Source organism: Mobula birostris, chromosome 20 (assembly GCF_030028105.1).
Source record: "Mobula birostris isolate sMobBir1 chromosome 20, sMobBir1.hap1, whole genome shotgun sequence".
Classification (NCBI taxonomy): Eukaryota; Metazoa; Chordata; class Chondrichthyes; order Myliobatiformes; family Myliobatidae; genus Mobula; species Mobula birostris.
In genome coordinates, this window is record NC_092389.1 from 19081589 (window position 1) to 19106569 (window position 24981).

Consider the following 24981-nt stretch of genomic DNA (forward strand, 5'->3'; position numbering starts at 1 on the left):
ACTATACACAGTCTCCACTCGGTAACACCTAACCGCAGTAAACAATAGTGATGGTGACGATGCTGGCAACTTGTCTTACAGGGTACTGGGCAGAATTATCTGCTCATTATTGTTCAGTCTCAATCTAGAATCAGTTTGTAGGTGCCCAAGGCAGAAACTGCATTGGCTGCAAGAAATCACCATACATCCTCAGTTACAAAGTCCTCCATCAGAACCCCGTATTCATCCTCCCTTTATACACCTAACTATTGCTGAGTCATCAGAGAATTTCCATAGATGAGGACTCAGTGTTGTATCTGAAGTCTGAAGTACAGAATACAGGGCAAACAGGAAGGGAGCCAATACAGTCCACTGTGGGGCCCCAGTGCTGCTCGTTCTTGTGTGTTTGATATTTCAGTAATACTTGAGTAATATTGTAAATAAATTGTTTGATTAAGCATCCTTTGTTGTTTAAATAATTCATTATGGGTTATATGTAAAAGTACATAGATTGCATATGTCATCACACCATTTCGGACCCACTTGTTTTTCTTCTGAACAGCTTAATGTTTTGGAGTTACACAACAGTGGCAACAGGGAAGTTTTAAACAAACCAGAGATGACTACCTACCTGCTGAAGCACAGCGAGACATTCGGGTAAAAAAGAAAAGCAGAGAAAAACGGTCGAGTAAAAAAAAACAGTGCAGCACATTCATTTTCTTTGCAAGGGGAGAAAGTGGGTCAAGTTTTTTAAAAAAAGTCAAGAAATGGACAGATTCAAGGGTTCATAAACAATAAGTACCAGGTGATACTAATCATAATTTTTAAAAAAAAGCAGAATAGGTTGATGACATTGGAAAGACTGACACGTTTGATTATACATGAGATAAGGAGCAAACTGAGCAGTATTTTAAAGCAAATGGAATAGCCAATAAGAAACAAGTACCAATTTTGCTGAGTGCATTGGGTTTAAAGGCATACAGTTTGCTTAGAATTTTGACTGCTCCAATGAAACCAGCCAAAATTAGCTTTTCCGATATCATGAATATAATTGCTGACTACAAAACATTCTAGGTTTCATAAGCAGAAACAAAAGGAAGGTAAATCCATTTCAGCTTACGCTGCTAAACTGAAAAAGTTGTCTTGAATATTGTCAGTTCAGTAAAGGGCTTAATGATGAACAGAGAGATCATTTAGTTTGTGGAATCTTACAAGAATGCATTAAAAATTGGCCCCTAACTGAAGCATGACTTACATTTAAGAGCAGTTGAAATTGCTGTTTCAATGGAAACTGCAGACAGAAATTCAGTTGAGTTACAGTCAGAAATGAAAGAGAGTGTGAACAAAATTGCATCATCTAAACAAAAACTTGCTTGGCCGAATGAATTGTGTTACCATTGTGGCCGGGGCTCTCATACACAAAGTAGGACATGTACAAAGAACATGTTAGGCAAACAAAAACAAATGGACTTTACAGGAAGTGAAAAAGATAACAAGTTGCAGTTTCGAAAAGAGCACTAATCTACATGCTGCTGTTGAAAAATCTGATAATGATGAGAATGACACAGGACTGAGTAGCCTTGAGATTTACATTGTGAAAACTAGCAACAGACAAGCAATATGGCTTACACCAGAAGTGAGCGTCAAATTAAATAAAATGGAATTGGATGCTGATTCAGCTGTTTCAACAATTCCACAAAATGAGTTTGAACAGCATTTCAAAGATGCTGTACTGAAGCCTGTAGATATCTAACTAAGAACTTGTATTGGCGAAAAGATCATTTCTGTGATCTTTCCTAACAGACATTCGTAACAGTGAAATACGACAACCAACAAGTCAAACTGGGCTCATAAGTGGTAAAAACAGGAGGGCCAACATAATGGGTTGTGAAATGTGGCTTGGTTTTAAGCTGGAAGAGAGATCAAGGAACTTCAGGAAAGTTGCAAGCATTCGGGTTCTGTAAAGAACAAGAATCTACTCTGCATGCATTAAGGTTATTGCATGAACTTCAAGTGGGAGACAAAAAGTTGCTTGTAAACGTGGATGCAAAGACCAAAGCCCAGCTGGATGAATGGAAGGCCAAAAAGAAAGATGTCACAGGAGAGGATTAGTCAGATGAAGTTGTAGATGAGCAAACCAAGTCGAGAGACCAGATTGTAAAGGAAGCAATAGAAGGATTAATGAGAGAATACTCCAGTGAACAAAATGTACCTTCCCAAGATCAAAATGCACAAACTAGAAAGAAGAAAGAGGAAAAGAAAAAAGGAGAATTACATAAGTGCTATGGAAACGAAAGAGGATAAACAACACCTAATTTCTCAAGATATTACAAATTCAGAGATACAAGAAACTAGAAGGAAAAGGAAGGTAAGAAAAAGGAAAACAAGAAGTTGAACAGGAGAGAAGCAAGGATCGAAGTAGGTTCAGTTCCTGCAGTTCCAGAGTTAACTCCTACAACCACCACAGAGGAGGCCCAAACCCCAGGTTGTTTTCACAGCCACAAGTCTCACCTGCCAAGCAGAATGATCCCCCTCATCAGGAAAGAGGTTATCCCACAAGAGTAAGAAAGCCTCTACAGCAATTAAATCTTTAGGCCTAAATGGGACAATTTAAAATTTACTATGCCATGGATGCCTATATAGTAGTTATTTATTTATTTATTGAGACACAGCACAGAATAGGCTCTTTCAGTCCTTCAAACTGTGTTGCCCAGCAACCCCCAATTTAATCACAAGACAATTTACAACTACCGATTAACCTACCAACCGATACATCTTTGGACTGTGGAAGGAAGCCACAGCACGTGGAAGAAACTGACATGGTCATGGGGAGAACGTACAAACTCCTTAAAGTTAGCGGCAGGAAATGAACCCAGGTCGCTGGTACTGTAAAGCGTTGTGTTATTTAGGTCGAAAGACACAGATTTAAAAAGCAGTGATTTCTGATAATTTTGTACCAAGGAAGTTATTGTTATATTACGACACTACTTCATGCAAGGAGGCAATGAAGGTAGTCTGTTAGCTGCACTAGTTGTCGGTACTGATTTTGTTCATTTCCAGTCAATCAAAAGAACCCAGCAACGTTCACTGGATGAATTCCTCTGTTGATAACTATTAGGAACTAATACAGTTTTATAGTACTGTAGTAGTATTGGTAGTGTTCGAATTTGTTCTGCATTTCATTTAAACACACAATTTGTAATTTGGTTAAATAGAAGTTTGCTTTTTTTTAAAAAAAATCTTTTCAACTATTTCCATGAAACTTCAGTTAATTGGGACAGACACTTACTTGGGTCAACATGTACTGGTCCCAATGTGTCCCAATTAACCGGAATCCATTGTCTATATAAAATCAGGCTTCTTGTTTACCTGTGCTCTGTCACGGACATTCTGGTCAGCATGAAGTACTCCGCCACTACTAATTAGTGTAGTATATAACGTGTATCCGTAGGACTGCCCACTTCCATTGTTTATTGGCAGGTTCTCCATATTGATTGGTCTTTCACTCCTGATTGACTACAAAGACAGATGAATATGTTACACCCACAATATCTTTAACAATCTACATTAAAATAATAATTTTAGCATAATGAAATCTCCCAAAGCACTGTGTTGACATATTATCAAACAAAAATCTGACACCCATACAGATTGAGAAAAAGGCACATAGCCAAAGGCTTGACCACAAAGTTCGAAGTATGTATACATTATACAACCTTGAGATTCGTCTCCTTACAGGTAGTCACAAAACAAAGAAATCCAACAGAACTCATTAAAAAAAAAGACCATGAAACACCCAATGCGCAGAGGGAAAAAAAACCAAATCGTGCAAACAAAAGTAAGCAAGTAGCACTCAGAACGAAAGTGGGCCCTCAGACACGAAGCCCGGCAAAGCTGCAGCCAGTGCAAGCTACAGCCTCAGTTCAGTGCAGAGCCCAGTAAACATTGCGAAGCAGTGAGCAGAACTGGCCCGACCCTCGCCTCTGGTCCCAACACCCTTCCTTTTCCAAGGCATAGTTGTAGTTATAGAACATCTTAATGAGCAAACAAATCTTTGGAAATATAATTCCTGAGCTCAGCGCCAAAGCAATTCTATGGGATTAAAATCTGAAGAAGTGCAAAGGACCAGTATCCAAGATACAAGAAAGATCTTGAAATATGAAAGCTTGTTAGAGGTTATAGGAATAGCCAAGATCTGGGGCTGGGGAATGGTGATGAGGTTACAGAGCAACAGAGACATTAAAGCAAGGATGAAACAGGAGCTTCTATAGATCTAAACATTTGCAATTGTTTCAAACCTTTGACTTGTCTGTCATTCGATTTCAATAGTTAACTGGTAAACCAGCACATTTAAAACATCACACTGAAAACTCAAGAATTTTTTGTAATTGAACCCAATTGGCCTGCATGTCAAGGCCCTTCATGCTGTGGTACTAAGCCAGCTAGAACAGCACACATTCAGTAGGGAAACAAACAGAAATAACCTGAAATAGCATTAAGTCAATCCTCTTCAACAAACCTGGTCAATTGCCAAGTAGCAACAGACAACAAAAGCACAAAAACTTTACAGTCACCTGACTTGCTACGTGGTTGAAAACAAAAAAAAATGCACTGTAATGATCCTAATGAGTTGGCTTCTTCATTATTTCTATTGTCCTACTTGATTACAATATCTTTGTATTCCCTTTAGGCCTAAGATTTATCTACCTTGGATGTGAATTGACTGATTATCCACAAGATCCTGGGAAGCAGAATTCCAAAAAAATCATGCATTCCAAGTAAAAAACCTGACCTCAGACCCGCATAGCTAATACTTTATCCTGAAACTATGGACCTAATACTAAGTTTTCCAGCAAAGCAAAATCGTCTCCCAGCAAACAGCCTGACACACTAAAATGATACTGCCTAGAAATTCAACAGCAATATAAAACCACATTACACACTGTAAAAATACACACTAATTTCCCCACTCTACACCAAAATCATAAATAAGCCTCCAAATGTATAACCAAAGCAAAATTCCCACCCCACTTTCAAGCAAGACAACTGCACTATTTGGCTTGCTGATTGCCTTCTGTACAAGACCGTAAGACACAGGAGCAGAATTAGGGCATTTGGCCCATCGAGCCTCATCTGCCATTCTATCATGGCTGATTTATTATCCATCTCAACCCCATTCTCTTGCCTTTTCCCTGTAACCTTTGACACCCTGCCTAACCAAGAACCTATCAAACTCCGCTTTAAATATACCAAATGACTTGGCCTCCACAGCCGTCTGTGGCAATGAATTCCACAGATTCACCCCCCTCTGGTTACAGAAATTCCTTCTCATCTCTGTTCTAAGTGGATGCCCCTATATTCTGAGGCTGTGCCCTCTGGTCCTAGACTCATCCAATACAGGAAACATCCTCTCCACATCCACTCTGCCCAGGCCTTTTGATATTCAATAGGTTTTCCCTCATTCTTCTAAACTTCAATGATTAAAGCCTTCATGGCTTACTTTTGCCTCCATTTCTGATTAATACATTGGCCCATATAACACATCCATCTGTAGACCCTACCAAATCACATTAAATGTTCATATCTCTTTGCAGCCTCTTTGACCTCCTTACTTTCCCAACAGCTTCCTAATGTTTACAAGCCTGGCGGCGTTGCTCAACCACCCTGTGATGCATTACAATGGATAAAACAAATAACATTTATTGCTGTTAAATGTATTATGCTTCGATAAATTAAGCAAACTATTCACGAAATCAAGGACTTTCTGTTGTGCACACAAACAGCTGCATTACCAATCACTCAGGTATGGCAACATATTTAGTCTATTCAGTCAGTTACATGTTAATTCCCATGAAATATATAGCAATGTGGTCAACTGACTCAGTAAATGCTACTGGATGCATCTGAAAATAAGAACTAATCTCAGACTGGGAAATTTAACTTCACAGTAAATCTAAAAGTACATATTTCAAGCTTCGTAAAGTTCATTTTTTGTTCCTCTTACATTAGAAAAACCCAGGCATTAGAAGCTTGAAGTGTTGATCATATGGTCTGATTTTCAAAGGTATAATGCATGTATGCTATGATGTCCCCTGATACTTCCATTTCATTAACTTTCCTCTCAATTTTAGTTTATTCCCCCCAAACAGTTCATCATCTGAGAGACCTGGCATACACTTACATTTTAAAGTGCTGTAGTGAGAATGCACTGAAGTTACGTACCTAAGTAAATGACTGGGCACTTATTAGAAAGTCTCATCTCAGTAGGCACATAGTTCCTATATTTGAAACTCGTTTAGGAAGAACTGATTGGTTAATAGAACAAAGAATAGTACAGCACAGCAGCAGACCCTTTGGCCCACAATGTTGTGCTGAATCAGTTAAAAAGTAAACTTAAAACCCTCCAAAAAAATCCCTCCTACCTACACAATGTCCATATCTCTCCATCTTCCTCCCACTGATGTACCTATCTAAATGTCTTTCAAAAGCCTCTAATGTATTTGCTTCTACCACCGTACCAGACAGCACATTCCAAGCATCCACCACTCTCTGAGTGAAAAACTTACCTCTCACATCCCCTTTGAACCACCACTCACCTTCAACGCAAGATCTCTGGTTTTACACATTTCTACCTTGGGAAACAGATACTCCCTGTCTACTCTATCTATGCCTCCCAAAATCTTGTACAACTCTCTGATCTCCCCTCAGCCTCACCGATGAAAACAATCCAAATTTGTCCAGCCTCTCATGATAGCACATGCCCTCTAAACCAGGCAGCATCCTGGTAAACCTCTTCCCACCCTCACCAAAGCCTCAAACATCTTTCCTATAGTGGGTCAACCAGAACTGTATGCAGTACTCCAGACGTGGCCTAACCAGAGTTTTATATAAGAATTTACTTTAAAGCTGTCAAAACGTGTACAATCTCACCTAAAAGGAACCCAGTGTAAGTGCAATGAACATTCAAATTTCAAGTCTCATTTTGAAGTGATACTCCATTACGCAAGATGGAAATTAGAAGCGTATAAGTTAAAAGCCACCACTTCCAATGTTTATGATCAGGACTGACTTTGCCAAACCTATTAACATCTGCATCACTCACCTTGCACATTTAGGTTTAAAGGATGGCTACGTGGTGAGCAATAATCAACAAAATGTACCTTTTCTACCTGACCAAGTGCATCCCATAATGAAATGTATTCCTTTGGTTGAAAAGCTGCATGTTGTTGCTTTTTCATTATAGGTGGCATTTCAGGTAATTCTTCACCTGTGACAAGAGTGAGAAAAATTTGTCTAATTTTAAAATGCAACCTGTGATCTAACAGAATCAACAAAAAGAGAACATATTCTGGCAAAATGCTTGACTTCACCATTAAGGATGCAGGAATATGTCTTAACAGTATGCAGTAAAGACATTGTTTTATGAAGAGAAAATCATGTCTGATTAAATCATTAGGGTGTAATTAGTAGAGTAAAGAGTGGATTTAGTAACTCAGCACTTTCAAAAAAAAAAAGCACTTGACAAAGTACCATATTAAAAGTAATTACAGAAATATGGGCTCATGAGGTCCGGGGAAACAGTAATCCAGGTTTGGTTAAAGGATGCATAGGAATCAATAATGATCCTTCAGCTTTTCACACGTTCTGTGAATGGCATAGATGAGAAAACAAAATTTTATATGCAACGCACACAAAATGCTGGAGGAACTCAGCAGGTCAGGCAGCATCTATGGAAAAAAGTAAGTAGTCGATGTTTTGGGCCGAGACCCATCTTCAGGACAGTCGGAGGGCAGTAGAGATCACAGAGGGGGAGCAGTGAGAGAGGGCTTCACTGAACGTCCAAAGGGAAGATTTAAATTTCTTCAGGGTAGGCATCCCTCAAAGAGACTTTGCAGTGGAGTAGTATATCATAAAAACGAGAAAATCTGCAGGTGATGGAAATCCAAAGCAACACACACAAAGATCTGGAGGAACTCAGCAAGTCAAGCAGCATCTATGAAAATGATTAAACAGTCATCATTTCCGGCCAAGAGCCTTCTTCAGGACTTGCATGTACAAGTTTTGCTAACATTTTGAAGCACAGAACAATAAGTGTAAGGAAACAGACTGCAAGAGATTATGGACAAGTTAAAGGAGTTGGCACCAATGGCAAATTTTGAGCAACATGAGAAATTAGTCTGTGATACGCAAAAAGTACTGTGAATAAAGGGTTGGTGTCATCATTGTGCAAAAAGCAGCTATAGCATAGAATAAGTGCAAAATAATTATGCCCCATGGATAGAGTGGTAGCTAGAACAATGCTTCTCAGTACCAGCAACCCAATTTCAATTCCTATTGCTGTCTGTAAGGAATTTGCACGTCATCCCTGTGACTGTGTGGGTTTCCTCCAGGTGCTCCGGTTTCCTCCCACAGTCCAAAGATGTACCAGTTAGTAGGTTAATTGGTCAATGATTAGGCTAGGGTTAAATCGGAGGTTGCTGGGCATTGCAGCTCAAAGGTCCGGAAGGGCTGACTGTATCTCAATAAATAAAAATATATAATATATAATGACGTCCAAATTTTCTCTGCTAAAACTGCCATCTCATACTAGTGATACAGAAAGTCAAGCAGCAATCACTAAGAAAATGGTAAATTGTGGATATTTTATTCCACCATTTCTGGGCATAATTCAGAAACAATTTGGAATTTCTTTGCAATTCATGTTTTAAATAACGAATTTCACTGTTAAGTCAATGAACACAGGCAAAGGATGTTCTACAGAAATTGCCAGGATTTTGGGGAATTCAGGAAACCTCTTGTCAAAACATGTTCATCTGAATTTGATGATTGAGTTCCTCTCACCCAACATTGAATTGGCTTGTTACTACAAGAGGGGACAAACAAATGCAGTCATAGTTCCACCCCACCCCCCAAAAAAATGTGTAAATTTCACAAAAAAAAAGAGAATTCACCCAAGTACTCGCTGTAGAGTTTCCGAATTTGCATGTATTTGTCTGTGTAATCTCCTGCTTCAGACAAGGGTGCATCATAATCTGGAAAAGAACAAAATTAAGGCAAGGTGGGAGAAAGTATTGTCTTATTAAGTCTGGACTCTATATTAGGTAGAGCAATTTCATGTAGTTCACTTCCTTTTCCTGGCAGTTCTGTTACAAGTTTATTTGTAATATTAAGTCCCATCTTCTCTCTCCACTCAAGGTCTAACCAGTTGGACATTTACTATTGCTCCACATTTCACAGGTTTTATATAGTCTTCTGTTTATATTCTTTTTCCAATTGCCCTCACTAATCTTTCAACAGCATATCACCACAGCATCCCTGGCCTCACTGTATCAGAGTTGTTCCCTTCATCCTATCCACCTTCCACCGCCAGCGCTATCTCTGCTAATTAAAATAACCTGAATACTCTTTCCCAATTCTGACAAAAAGATTTCAACTGCTGACTTGTTCTTTTTCCATAGACACTGCCTGTCCTGCTGACCGATTCCAGTGCATTCACTTTTACTTAGATTTTAGATTGTGATCTTTTTGATTTTCCTATGCTGTAATCCATTACCTCTGTTTCAGCCAAAGAGTGGCTTAAGCAGTCCAGCACTAACCACAGGCTCCAGCTACTGAGTACAACCAAACTAATACTGTATCTCCAATTCAAAAAAATCAATTGTGATTCTATCTCAAAAATGAACAATTACCATTCTACTGAGAAATCCAATAGCATCTCCTATAAACTTACCATAGCTGGTGACATCAGCAATATAGGTGCCAAAGTCCTGAGCACCATTCATAAAGCCAAAGTTAGTCCCACCGTGGAACATATAGAGATTGATAGAAACTCCTTTGTTTAAAAGAGCTTCAATGGTATTCAATATTCCTGCAGCAGAAGTAAAACAAGTCTAAAATCTTTGCATGAGTTAAAAGATCGGAAGCACACTTATCAAGGCTCAACTACAATCGACTTCTAATGTGCAGAGGGGATTTTGGTACATATTACATGCATAGGAAGCTTAACATAAAACCTTACATATAGCCACTGAATTACACAGCAGACATTTGTATAGAAAAACTTTCTGAAGGCAGATTGATGGTTGTATTGTTGATTAGACCCAGGCCCACTGCTACCTTCTAACAATCTTTGCTCCAATTGGAGCAATGACAGCCTTACCCCATTTATCTATACTTCCATAATCAATGCTTCTCTTAATTTTCTTCATTTATTCCTACAAAGCTGCAAATGAGCATACTATCTCCAGATATATGCACACCCTAAATCATTTGTTCCCAGGACTTCAAAGCCAGCAATTGCTGCTTCTCATCAGTTTTTTTCCATTTCTCACACAATCTGCATGTTTTATACATCCAAATCTTGATGGCACCTTGCCCTCATTTCTTGCATGTTGATATTTGCCCAAAACAGCTGTCTTTAATGTGAAGTATGTACTAATTGTTTCTTGAAAATATAGCAGTTTAAAACTCACACAATACAGAAATCATGAAAGCAAGTTAACCATTTGATAGCAACCATGGAAAATCTGTTTAAAGTTAATATTATTAACACATAGGGAGGAAGAAAGCTTGAGAAATCATTTGTTTGAGAAGGGTCTTTTTGGAAAAAAAGATTGTTTGATCCCATGCCAGTGAAGGATAGCAGATTCCATAAACATCTTTGAAAAGGAGAAGGAGAAATTATTGACAAAAATAATTTTGGAAATCGAACGAAAGAATACCCCCATGTGATCTGGTGGAGAACTTTTTCCAGGAGCCAGCAGAGGAGAGATGAATACCCTCTTTCAGTGCCAATGAAATTCCATAATTCTATTCCAATATATTTACAGATAGTTCAACTTGTATTGAGTGGACTCTTGTGTTCTGTCTCTGGCTTGACCCAAGTCCACTCCTGCATAATCCAGATTCACTCTTCAGCTACATCCACAGGAGCTATCATGCTTCAAGATAAAATGTTACATCAGTTCCCCAACTTCTTCCTCATAAAAAAGCTTGCTGTACTATTTTCTACAGGAGCTATGCAGATTCCCCTCAACCCCAGCCCCCATGACCTGCATACTTTTTACCAGGGCTGAGGCCCCTGGGTTGGAGGCCCTGATGGGCCCCTGCCGACACCGTAAAATGCTGCTGTACCAAGCAAAAAAAGGCAAGAACAAGAGCAAAGGTCATACTGGTCTAAATATCAAAGCTGTGGACCAAGACACTGGTTTAGTACAATACGTAGGCTATAAGCTTACATGCCTTAAGAGGGAGGACAGAAAGGAATGCAGATTCTTAGTTTGAAGGACAGCATCTAAAGCACTCAAAAATTGACCTAGGCTTAGTAGGCTTAGTAAAATATAATGTACCCAATCTTAAATCTTTATTTAGCTATTGCTGCACAGACCATAGGCCATATTTCTCAAACAATGCCAAAGCATTTTTATCTAGGTATTTTTCTCAACCGTGTGTTCTGAGAAAGTAAAATGGAAATGAGCGACGAAAAGGCCAAGAGAGATGGCACTATGGCAAACTAGGAAACTTGACAATACTCCAACAATCTTTTGGAAAAATGAGATCTAGCACATACTAACCTATTGCTGTACTGTGTGGCTTGTGGAGTAAAGACCACTTATTACTTACTAGGTTTGTAAACAGTCAACTATTAGCCTATTGCCACAAAAAACAGGAGCAGCACTGACACACAAACCTAGATATTTACAAAGTCAAATGCTTGTTTTTCAAAATTAAAGCCTAATGCTTCTGGATTTCTTCTCTGCAAAGTCCTTGATTAGATCACCAAAGTCCAGTTTCCAAACAAGATCACTTTCAAGTGACATCAGAGTAAGATGACTCAGCCTGTCCTGTCCCATTGTGGATCTGAGTCTATGTAGTTGCCGTTATCAGGCCTGCCAAATATGTCACTGGAGCCTCGGATAGCCAGTCTCCTCTCGACCAAAAACTTCACAACTGCCAACACTCTTTTCAATATGTCGGTCTAGTAGACACAACCTGACTCGAACTGCTTTTGCAGTTCTGTATCTATTCTTCAGCTGTCAGACGCTAGTGTAACGTAGGTCAGTATCGTTTTCCTGTGGTGTTTGCTATTTTCATGCTCTCCTATGTGCTCAGTAGCATATTTCCAGTCGCTAAAGCCAGTTTCGAAGCTGGACTGACAGTTCTCACTGACGATGCGGCATGCAAAACAAAACACACAGCCAGTGGAAGGGGAATATAAGAGCCATTGCCTTGATATGTACTCACCATTTACCAGCTTGTGTTTGAAGTGAAATTTGGAGGAAAAAAACTTCTCTGCTGTTTGTATACTCATTCCAAAGCTTTGATATCCACATCCTTATGCTGGCAGGACTCCGGCCCTTTCTTAGCCCAGTATGCTCAGACTGAATCATCTAACGTTTCCTTTCCCCAGCGAGCAGGATCAGTGCTGTAAGGATCCTCAGTAGCGGTAACGTTAACATTAATGGCGACCCGAGTTGGTTGTTCAGAGTCATCTGTGGTTGGGAATCCCAAAGTCATGCTCTCTGCCTCTTCAATGTTAGCTGCTGACTGTGGCAAGGACGGCGGTCCTGTGCTAACGCTGGTGCTAACGCTAGCTGTTGAACAAGTCTGCGTTTGTCCACCGGTCTCAGACTGTGACAAGAGCGATGGCACTGCTGCATCATCGAGAACAGGTTTAAAAAATTCTGTCAATTTCAACGCTTTTTTTCATGCTTCTTTCTCACGGTCCTCTTTTTCTTATTTCTTTTTTCTTTTCTGTGCTCCACTCTTGTACTTTTTTTTTGTCTGCCATGATGATAGCTACCTACTTTGGGCCCCTCTGCAGCTCGGGCCCTTGGGCTGCAGCCCAGTCAAGCCCTGCCTAAAGTCCGGCCCTGCTTCTTACCCCTCAAGTAATGCCACTGAAAGAGATTAGGCAGTAATGCCATATTGCTGATAAGAGCACTTTGCAAAGTACAATTTGATACAAGCACTTACAACTCCAACAAAAGCAGCAGAGTGCAAAACTAGACAAAAATAAGCCCTCACAGCACCAGACGTTGTGGTTTAATTTTGGGACCAAGTGGGTTTCCTCCAGGTTCTCTACTTTCCTCCCACATCCCCAAGATGTTTGAGCTGGTAGGTTAACTGACACTGTAAATTGCCTCGACTATGAAGGTGATTGGTTGAATCTGGTGTGGGAGAGTTCATGAGAATATCGGGAGAATAAAATATGGCTATACTGAATGATTAGTTTGCATGGGTGGCTGATAGTTAGTGTGGACTAGAGGGGATAAAGATCCCATTTCTGTTGTGCATTCCTCTAATTCAGTGACTTTCTACGTCACATCACCAACTGGATGTAAAGTGATTTGGAATGTCTCGTGTTCATGAAAGATGCTACACAAATAAAAATCGTTCGTTCTGCCCATGTTGTCAGAAAATCTAAAATGCTTCATACAATCATGTAGAGACAGAGACTGCGGTAATGACACTCAACTCCTCTCTCCTGGAGCAGCTCGAAGGAATTGCATTTGCTCTGGTGACTAAGAATTCCACTAGGATGCATTAAACCATAACTGCTGTACAGGTTTGGGCAAAAATCTCATTTTAAATGTGGTTCTTACTGAGTAAATAACAGATTGCAAAAGAAAATAATTCACCTGGGAGCCAGGAGCCAATATGACACATTTTAATTTCCATGACTGCCTTGAAATCTGCCAGGAATTTAATGACCAGGGCAGGGATTTGCTTGGCCCTTATTGCTTTAACAAATAGGCTGCAGAAAATTCACATAAATCAAAAGCAAACCGAGCAATGGAATTCTTTCATCAACTTCACAAAAACAATCTTTATTACAGACACATGGACCCAGAACAGCAAAAAATATGCACAGTGAGAGGCTACCTGGCCTCTAAACCCATCCTGCCATTCAATAGCTCATCTGCCCCAGGCCTCTACTTTCCTTCTTTGCCAGGTCCACAAGACTCTCAATTTCCTGATCACTCAAAGATTTATTTATTTCCTCTTTAAACACCTCCAATGATGAATTGTCCACAATCATCTAGGTAGAGAATTCCAGAGTGAGAGGAGGGACAGGGCCAGTGTAAGACATTCAAAATACAAGAAAAAAATCTCCAATAATTCCATGTACCTTCCCGATAGATGTGATGAGTACTGCCCCAGTGGTCAAACCAGCCACTCCAGTATTCCATTACCATCTTGGGCTTGCCAGGCTAAAAGCAGACGAGAAACTCTAAGCACAAGATCACAACTTAAAAGATGTTTTACGAGATATGTAAAATAGGTAAACTAAAATACATAGGCAAAAGTTTTCCCATAGAGCAAGCATTACTACAGGAGATCAACGGCTCAGACTTCTTTTTGCTTTCTATGATTATTATTCACATTAATATCTGTTACTCCTTGCATTCACAATTCTGAAGCTTGGTAAAATTTGTCCCAGTTTCTTCTTTTAAAATTCGTCAGCTATTTGACTTCTAAAGGCAACACACCACATTCCAAAATACGTTCATTGCGGCCACACATATAAACAAAGAACTCCCAGAATTCTAACACACAGCAATTTTTTTTCCTCTTCAAAACTTCTCCTTGTCCAAGAAACTGAGACCAACTGCAACATCGCTCCTCTTCCATCCTGCATTGTCCAGTAATAATGTACAAGCTACACTCCTGTTGTATCCTTGCTCATTGAGAAGACTGGTCTGTCCGAAAGGTTTTGCCGAGGGAAAGGTGGTTCAGACCTGTAACTATTCTTAATCACGCTTTGGAAATTGTCATGGGAGATGGAAAATTGCAGATCTGGCATGATCTGAATATGCAAAGAGAATGGAATTAAGTTATATTATTTAACACAAATTAATTCCAATCTAATTGCATATTCAGACAAAATATATAATCATTTGCGCACTAAACACAATAAACTTTAGCAGCACTACAGAAACTAGATCACGCAAGCTTTCATGCTGCTTTTCTACAAGGGCACTTGCAAAGATGAATAACAATGCACAATCTGAGACTGAGTATTATTTGTCTAATCCTCAATTTCAGTACTGGCACTGATAATCCATTCCATTTTAGTCCTTTAGACCTTGGTCAGATTGAAATTAATTAATTTTAAGAATCTTTTATATGACTGGACTCATTTCCCAAAGTGAGCAAACTAGTTACTTCTTTTAACCTTTCTTTAAAAACAATGCAAAACACTGAACTGAGTTTCCAACCGATTATCTGTACAAACACAAAATACTGCATAAGCTGGAAATTTGAAATAAAAATTCAACATAATGAAAGGAGCTCTGATGAAAAGTTATTGATCTGAAACACAACCTATTTGTTTCTAAACTAAAATGCTGTCTTACTTGCTGAGAATTTTCAAGATTTTCTATTTTTATTGCAAACTATAGTTGAACAAATCAGATCACCGTTGCCTGTTGAGCAGAGTTTTCAGAGTATTGATAGCCCAAAATATGTGGTAGATGTATTGCTGGGGAAAAATTAACTCTAGGTGTGCAGCCTGACAAGTGGGCGGTGACTGGGCTATTGGTTCCTGCCCAAGATGTAACAGCAGTCCACTGCTCATCTACGCACTTGCACGTACTGAACCTTAACTTGCTTAGAAATAAAGTAGCAAGTATAAATTAGAAAAAGGGGATCAGCTGAGTATCAACTGAGATGACAGATATTCAGATGGTGGCCTTGCAAAATAGGATGACCCTAGACTGCCTGTAATTGGTCAGGAGTGCTGCACCTACATCCCCAATGAGTCTGGGAACATTATTCACCTGCCTGATCCTATCCAGCAGACAGTAAGTAAGATCAGGAAAGTGGGGGGGCCAGCTCTGAAAGTTCTACACCCCGGGAGAAGTTTGGTGGTCTTTTGGGGCATTGGGACGCTGGTGGACAACTGTAATACACTGGGTCATAACTGGTGGGTTGGTAATTCTGTGTATTATTGGGTTATCTTTTGTGTATAGTACTGTGGATGGCGGGGGGGGGGCGGGTGTCACGGGGTGGGGATACGGTGTCTCTACCAAAGGAGGTAGAAGGAGCTCCTTCTCTCTGCTAGCCTGCAGGTCAACTTTGGGCCAAGGTGTAGCACCTGCTTAGCACCACCACACCCCCCGCCCCCACGGATCAGGGTCACGTGAAGCCATGAGAGCAGGTAGCAGATGGTTGTAGGAGCAGCTGGTGTATGTCACAAGTCCTGATTATGCGGCCACTGACACCAGGCAGACAATCTCTGAAGAGTGTTGATAATGGCAGGGGTCACCCGTCTTGTAATGACCCTACCCAGAAAAACGCAATGGACAAACCACTTCTGTAGAAAATTTTGCAAAGAATAATCACAGTCTTGGGACCCTGATCACCTACATCATGACAACGACGTGCGTCTGCGGGGATTATACTAGCCTGTGATCTGACTTTCACGGTGTTGCATCTTTCAGGGGTGGAGCAATGCAGTAACTGTCCATCTTACCTTTTAATTGAAAGCTGCTCTCCAATGTTAGCTAGTGATTGACCCGTGTAAGGAACATTGCAGCCCCTCCCACTAGCTTCCATTTAGCTGTTGACGTCACGGTGCCCACAAAGTTTGAATCTAGCGCATGGTAACCACACGCTCTCTGGGTCATTACAGGCTCATTGCCAGTGCCATGGGAACAGTAAACAGTGAAGGTGTGCTGCAGTAAAGAGGGCCCATGCGCACACTTTAGGTAAGTATTTGCCACGATGCGTAGGTTTAGCGTCTGTTTTGTCCTGCCACTTCAGGTGCTCAGTTTAGATAAATATTTGTAATTGAGTTTAGATCAAAGGGTTTACTGAATGTTTAGTGTCTGTCTTGTAAATAAATAGTTAACCTATTTACCAGTATTGAGTCTTTTCTGTCCCCACACAAACCCAGAAACCAACAACGATAAATTATATCAGAGGCATGGAACGGCTTTTGTTTCAGCCCTACCTCAAGTCCCCATCTCAACTGTGCTTCAATAAGATTCTATCGTCAAATACAACTCTATTCCATCCCTCCCCGACCCAATTCACTTTCCTTTTCCTTTTCCCTGGTTCATTCTTTCATCTCCACAAACCACCCCCCTCCCCCTTTACTGCACTTTCCCATGATGCTGCAGAAGAGGCAACACCTGGCATTTTAACTCTTTTCTCCCACCATCCAGGAACCAAAATAGTCAGTTTAGGTGAAGTAGTGATTCACTTGCTGACGACACCACTGTTGTAGGCCGAATCAAAGGTGGTGACGAATCAGCATTATAGGAGGGAGATTGTAAATCCAGCTGAGTGGTGCCATCACAACAACCACTTGCTCAATGTCAGCAAGACCAAGGAGCTGATTATTGATTTCAAGAGATGGAAACTGAGGTCCATGAGCCAGTCCTCATCGGGTGACCAGAGGTGGAGAGGATCATAAACTTTAAATTCCTCGGTGTTATCATTTCAGAGGACCTGTCCCGGGCCCAGCACGCAAGTGCAATTGTGAAGAGAGCACGGCAGCGCCTCTACTTCTTTAAGAGTTTGCGAGGATTCGGCATTTCATTCAAAACTTTGACAAACTTCTAAGGATGTGTAGTGGAGAGTATATTGACTGGCTGTATCACAGCCTGGCATGGAAACATCAATGCCCTTGAATGGAGAATCGTACAAAAGATAGTGGATGCATCGCTGTCTGTCATGGGTAAAGTCCTCCTCACCATTGAGCACATTTACACAGAGCGCTGTCACAGGAAAGCAGCATCCATTATCGGGGAGCCCCACCACCCAGGCCATGCTGTCTTCTCACTGCTGCCATCAGGAAGGTGGTACTGGAGCCTCAGGACTCACAACACTAGGTTCCGGAATAGTTATTACCTGTCAACCATCAGGCTCTTGAGCCAAGGGGAATAACTTCACTCAATTTCACTTGCCCCATTACTGAACTGTTCCCACAACTTATGGACTTTCTTTCAAGGACTCATCTAATGCTCTTGATATTTACTGCTTATTTATTATTTTTTTTTGTATTTGCACAGTTTGTTGTCTTTTGCACACTGGTGGAATAAAAGACAAATGGTCTTTCATTGATTCTATTATGGTTATTATTCTATTATTGGATTTACTGAGTATGCCCACAAGATAATGAATGTCAGTGTTGTATATGGTGACATATATGTACTTTGATAATAAATTTACTTTGAACTTACTCTACTTCTCACCTAGTGTACAGAATTTGGTGCTTACATCGTGGTCTCTTCAACATAGGAGATCCACATATAGATTCACTGACTACATTGCAGAACACTTGCATTCAATCCATAAGGATAACCCTGATCTTCCTTTTGCTTCTCACTTTAATTTTTCATCCCACTTCCACTCTGGCCCATCAGTCTATAGCCACCTGCATTGATATAGCGAGGCCCAACATAAGTTCGAGGAACAACAAATCATCTTCTTCCTGGGCTTGTTGCAGCCTTCCAGACTCGATACTGAGTTCTACAACTTAGGTGACTCGCCTTCTCTATCTGTAACAGAACGGGCCAGCTCTTCCATCTGCAATATCAGTTGTTTGCCTTTATCCAGTAGCACAGCCCGACTTTTTGGACAAACCCTGTATTTCACAACACCTACACTCCTTTGTCAATACTCTCCCACACTAACTCTCTTCACTTCATGGCTTTTGGGAATGACGAATTATGTCCTCCCTCTCTTCCTTACTGCCCCTATTAATGCATCCATCATGACCTCATTTACAGCACATTCCCATGGCAACCTTGGCCTCTCAGATATTCCCATCATTCTATCCACCCCTGCCCACCTTTCATGCAGCTTGACACAAGTTTACTTTCTTTCCTTGTCCGTTCTGACAAAGGATCTTCAGTGTGAATTCTCAACCTTGTTTCTCTTCACACAAATGCTGCCTGATCTGCTGAGCGTTCCCAACATTTTGTCTGTATTTCAGATTTCCAGCCATTGTAGTTTTATTTTAAATTTGACCTTCATGAATTATACCTGTCAATAACAAAACACAACTTAAGATGTGTCCAAAGATATATTGAAAAAACTCTTACTTCTAGATCCTTCATTAATGCTAGTCCAGATTCCAGCTTCTGAAAGTTGAAAGTTGGTAAAGCTATAAAAGTATCAAAATGTATTAGTGTTGTCAACAGCAATTACACAAAGAAGAAATTCACTTTTACGAATACTTTGCAGGGCAACAATACTTAATGTAGCTGGCTAGGCAAGACAATTTAGATTACAAGTGGTAAGAATAAGTTGGTCTAATTTGGCCTAAGGAAATTTATTTCTCTTGTTCCCTCATTAAAGGTAGCTTCACAATCATCTTCTCGCCTACACTAGTTTTCTGCATAAAATCTCCGTATTTCTAATCTTATGGGCACAGACCCACATATAATTGCATAATTGTTGTCAACATGAAAGAGTACCTGGGCAAAGCTGATTTAAATGAGCAATTAGGAACACCATGTTTAGGACACAATACTTTGCTGCTTCAATGCATTTTGGAATGAGCCTGATAGCTTGCAAATTAAAAATTGTTTTCTAATTTCTCAAAGAAAAATTAACTGAAGGCATTTCATGCATAACAGTGGAGATATGATTTACCTTCCATCTTGTAATCCCTGCACAAAAATTATTAAAACTTTATGATATCATTCATCACCCTAATCCCCATGTTAGTGCTTACCTCCTGCAATGGATCCCTTGGTTAATCCATCCTTGTTGTCAGAAGTCATCAATAATTCCACTATTCCTCTGCTCAATAAGGCCTTTCAGGATTAAACAGAAATATCTTTTGCACTGATTGTAAATACTGCTAACTAGGTCCTGAAAGAATGGCGCACAGAATAGATGCAAAGTAAAATAATCACTGTTTCAGCCTCAATTGTTTTCGAAGCTCATATATAGTCTCCAAGAAATTCTCAAATGGCAAGTTACACTTCATCCTGTGCATCAACATGGAATGTGTGTGGGTAAAGTGACCCAAAACAAACTTAGAGAAGAGATGCTGTTGTTGTTGAGCGCTGTCGAGTTGTCATCAACTCATGACAACCCTACAGATATAGTGTCTATAGGGTTTTTGTGGCAAGATATGGAAGTATCAGGCCTTTCTTCCGAGCAGGTACTGCTGCTGCCCAGGTTGGGAATGGCAAGAATGGCAAGAATGTCAGGATCTAGATTTGGGCTATATCATAGAGTTATGTTTCTTTATTCTATTTAGCAAAAATCCACAATGCCCACTAGAAACTTGCAACAATAAATGATATTGGTCGCTGACACTAAGATATTTTAGTCAATGATAAGAAAACAAGGAAACAAAGAACACAGGTAAAGGTGAGTTACTGAAGGTCATCCTGCACCCTTGCCAGAAATTTTTTCCAGAGAGAATTATCAGAATCTCAGGGAATGCCAATCTTTCCTGCCCAATCATTAAAACAGTGGAATAAACAAAGTGAAGAAAGAGGGACAATACTTGAATTGACTATTTCTTACATCCAACACATACATGAGGAGTAAAAATCTTTACATTATGTCTCTGTCTAAATATGCAATCATAGTAATTTATAATAATTTATAACAAATAGAACAGTCAATGTAACATAGTAATACACTCAGATCAGCATGAGTTAATCAGTCTGATGGCCTGGTGGAAGAAGCTGACTTAAATTACACTAGGATATACTTTCATTCTAAAACATTAAAAAAAAACATTATTACCTCCTTTACATACTCCATGTACTTATCATCTTTGGCGTAGCCACCATATTCATTTTCTACTTGTACAGCAATAATTGGACCTCCCCGCTTGTACTACAAATCAAAAACACAGGGTCAGAACCTGCTCTAATTTCACTTCTTTATTCCTGTTTTATTTATTTTCTTCAATTCTCTACATTCCTGGAGATGTTGATCTCTCACTGGGGACACTTATCAATGCTTTGTTCAAACAATAGCTCTGCTACCACTTTCACAGCCAAGTCTAAGCTCTTCTTGACCTTTCTCAGAATGTAGTTTGACACATGTTGCCCATCCAAATTTGCACTGAGAAGCCTGTGGTACATCACCAATAGCAACTGAATGCAATTGAGTAGTTAACTAAACTATACATTAGAAAGAGATTGGGGTCATTTGTAGGCACAAAGAATTAAGGATATTATGCTACCTTCCTTGGAGAACATTAGTAAATCATTTTTGTATTTACCATGTAGATGTGCCTCTAAAAACTGTTCACATAACAACTAAATAAATGGATTAGAATCCAAAGAAGGAGATATCGGAAAGGTGGACAAAGAAGGTTTATTCAAACATGTGGGTTCCAAGATGGGTCTCATGGAAGGTTGACAGAGTGAAAGGCTAGATGAGAAAATATTCAAATGCAAACACTACCAGCAAGTGTTGCCGTACATGCAAGAATTGGCAAATGCAGCTAATTTCCCATGGCCTCATTAATGGTTCATTCCTTTATTTACTCTAAATCTGTATTCTCAATCACTATTTTTAAATGTTTCTATGTGCACGATGGACCAAGTCATTCTTGAATCAACCCCATGTCTCAGGTTACTCCATACAACAGCAAACTTTGCAGTTTTGTGGGACAAGCCATACTCTGGGCTCCGTTCTGCAGCCAACTCAATCGGCACAGCGATCGAAGGGCACTGATCAGTCCTCAGCTGGTGGATCCTGAGGCCCACCTTCTACTGTCCTTTTGGACTGCTCACCTTTTTAAACTGCTACTGACACGTAAGTGAATTGGGCCACTCTACAGAACCCGACTATCGCAGCATTAAGCTAAAGGCCAGATATGGGCCTTTTATGGGCACCCTTGTAGTGTAGCAGTTAGCACGATGCTATTACAGCTCGGGGCGTCAGAGTTCAGAGTTCAATCCCAGCATCCTCCGCAAGGAGTTGGTACGCCTTCCCCATGGAATGCATGGGTTCCCTCCCACAGTCCAAAGATATATGGGGTCGGTTAATTGGTCATAGTAAATTGTTCTGCAATTAGGTTAAGGTTAGATCATGGTTGTTGGGGGCTGAAGGGAAAGACAGTCCTATTCTGTACTGTATCTCTCAATACATAAGAAATGTTTTTGGTTCAAAATCAGCATGTCTAAGTTCTAATCCTAGATGGGGTGCTGTTGGCACAACTCATGCACTGCGTCAAATTTTGGCTGTTCTCACCAACGAACATAAATTTTCATATGCCACAAAGCTTTGCATAAAGAAAAAAAACCCTTACAAAAGAATGAGGAACAGTGAATACTGTCACATGACTTCTGCCTTAACATAATTAACTTTAAATTGCAATATTTAATATGAACCTAAGGTGTAGGAAACTAATTCAGTGACGTTCATCATCTAAGTGTTCTTTTACAATACCAACAGACCTACAGGTTGGAAATCAAGCTTATATGGGTCACATCAAATACCATTTGTCAGAGAATCAGTCTGCCAAGTTGGTAGTGATAGAAGAATCTTTCCAATTATTACAAAATAAATCACATTCCTTAGAGATGCTGAACATCCACAGAGTAGGAAACTTAGTGAACTGGTCTGACTCACCTGAAAGGGGAGGACTTTAGGAATTAGCACATCGAAAAAAGCATCAACTGCATCAGTAAACCCAGGATAAGTTGTGCGCAGTTTCATGTTCTTGTCTCTGAGCAGCCAACTAAAAGCGAAAGGATCAGATAATAAGCACAGTAAAATTAAATATCACATACTGATCGGAATTTCCAATAACCCATGCTCTTTCCCCTCAGCATTAATACATTTAAATATAAAGTATCTATATATTCCCCAATATCTATTAACATAATAAAATCAAATATAATTATAGCAGTCAAAATATGGAGAGAAGTCCAGCACAGGATTCCACTACTGGAAAATTGCTAACACTTAAAGAAAGGTGTTATTTTTATTTAAATAAGGTTCTAAGAGCCATAATCAAATACAATGTGTCTTTTTTTAAAAGTTATGTTAGTGTTAACACAGCCAGTTATCAGTCACCTGAATCTATAATTCCAGTTACTAACACAAAGGATTCTGCAGATGCTGGAAATTCAGAGTAACACACACAGAATGCTGGAGGAGCTCAGCAGGTCAGGCAGCGTCTATGGAAATAAATGAGCAGCTGACTTTTCGGGCAGAGATCCTTCATATGGAAGGGTGCTCGCTGGCTGGCCTGGGCCAGTTCCAGTGCAATCAGTACACCCAGTCAAGCACAGTCAAATGCATCCTTTGTACACATAATCCACAGAGTAAATTCTTGCAAATTATATGCAAATTTGCAGCATGTGAAGTAATACTCTCAATGTACTGCAAGACTCAGGGCCACATATGGAAATTACAATATTGGCAATAGGACCATATAATAAACTTTTCTAGTAGAAGTTATAGCTCGAAATTATCATTACTTTGACTAATTTTAACTATTCCTTATGTAAATGAATGTATTTAGAGAAAATGATTACTTATACAATTGATATCCATAAAAGGAAAATCTTCTGTGACACCAACCAAAACATTGAAGCAAACAAACAGAAATACTTCTGTTCAAAGCTAACCAATTCAACCTCTAAGCATTTAGAAATGTGTAGATAAGCATATGAATCACTTTGTCAGAGAAGGTTATGGGCCAAGTGCTGAGCAATGGAAGGATGCTCACTGGCCAGCATAGATCAGTTGGGCCAAATGGTCCATTGCCATGCTATGCAATTATAGAACTCATCTTTTGTTATTAAAACAACACACACAAAATGCAGGAGGAACTCAGCAGGCCAGGCAGCATCTATGGAAAAGAGTAAATAGTTGACATTTTGGGTCAAGTCCCTTCATCAGGAGACGGTCGACATTCTTGGTCTCGGCCCGAAACGTCGACTGTTTACTCTTTTCCATAGATGCTGCCTGGCCTGCTGAGTTCCTCCAGCATTTTGTATGTGTTTCTCGGATTTCCAGCACCTACAGATTTTCTCGTTTGTGATTTTTTATTATCTCCGTCTACCCTACTTAGTCTTGCACGAGTTCTTCTTCTGTTGCCTTCAACTGATCTTTCAGCATTACTCTTTATAATACAAGAAATTTCTTGCTAATTTCACAAGTCTGTTTCATTTCACAAGACAAAGGAGCAGAAGTAGGCCATTCGGCCCATCGAGTCTGCTCCGCAGCTCCCCCATGAGCTAAACTATTCACCCATCTAGTTCCAATTTCCGGCTTTTTCCCCATATCCCTTGATACCCTGACTAATTAGATACTTGTCAATCTCCTCCTTAAACACCCTCAATGATCGGGCCTCCACAGCTGTATGTGGCAACGAATTCCACAAATCCACGACCCTCTGGCTAAAAAAATTTCTCATCATCTCTGTTTTAACTGGGTACCCTCTAATTCTAAGACTATGGCCTCTTGTCCTGGACTCACCCACCAAGGGAAACAACCTTTCCACATCTACTCTGTCCAACCCTTTCAACATTCGAAATGTTTCTATGAGATCCCCTCTCATTCTTCTATACTCTAATGAATACAATCCAAGAGCCGACAAACGCTCCTCATACGTTAGCCCCTGCATTCCAGGAATCATCCTCGTAAATCTTCTCTGAACCCTCTCCAACATCAGCACGTCCTTTCTAAGATAGGGGGCCCAAAACTGCACACAGTATTCCAAATGAGGTCTCACTAATGCCCCATAGAGCCTCATCAACACCTCCTTACTCTTATACACAATTCCTCTTGAAATGAATGCCAACATAGCATTTGCTTTCCTTACCGCCGATCCAGCTTGGTGGTTAACCTTTAGGGTATCCTGCACGAGGACCCCAAGTCCCTTTGCACTTCCGACTTTTGAATTTTCTCCCCATCTAAATAATAATCTGCCCGATTATTTCTTCTTCCGAAATGTACAACCGTACATTTGTCAACGTTGTATCTCATCTGCCATTTCTTTGCCCACTCTCCTAAACTGACTAGGTCTCTCTGCAACCTTTCCGTTTCTTCAACATTTCC

The 24981-nt window shown here is 40.0% G+C and overlaps 1 protein-coding gene across 1 annotated transcript in view; it reads right to left on the minus strand.

Annotated features, from left to right (window-relative positions):
* LOC140185088 (beta-galactosidase-1-like protein 2) overlaps positions 1-24981 on the minus strand; it is a 71656-nt gene that overhangs the window by 16366 nt on the left and 30309 nt on the right. The window contains exons 5-13 of the mRNA XM_072238345.1: positions 22543-22651; positions 20701-20793; positions 19670-19751; positions 19035-19096; positions 14111-14192; positions 9710-9847; positions 8931-9011; positions 7140-7246; positions 3349-3495 (exon numbers count right to left, since the gene is read on the minus strand). Of these exons, the coding sequence (XP_072094446.1) occupies positions 3349-3495; positions 7140-7246; positions 8931-9011; positions 9710-9847; positions 14111-14192; positions 19035-19096; positions 19670-19751; positions 20701-20793; positions 22543-22651 (901 nt within the window). The remainder of the gene's footprint in view (positions 1-3348; positions 3496-7139; positions 7247-8930; positions 9012-9709; positions 9848-14110; positions 14193-19034; positions 19097-19669; positions 19752-20700; positions 20794-22542; positions 22652-24981) is intronic.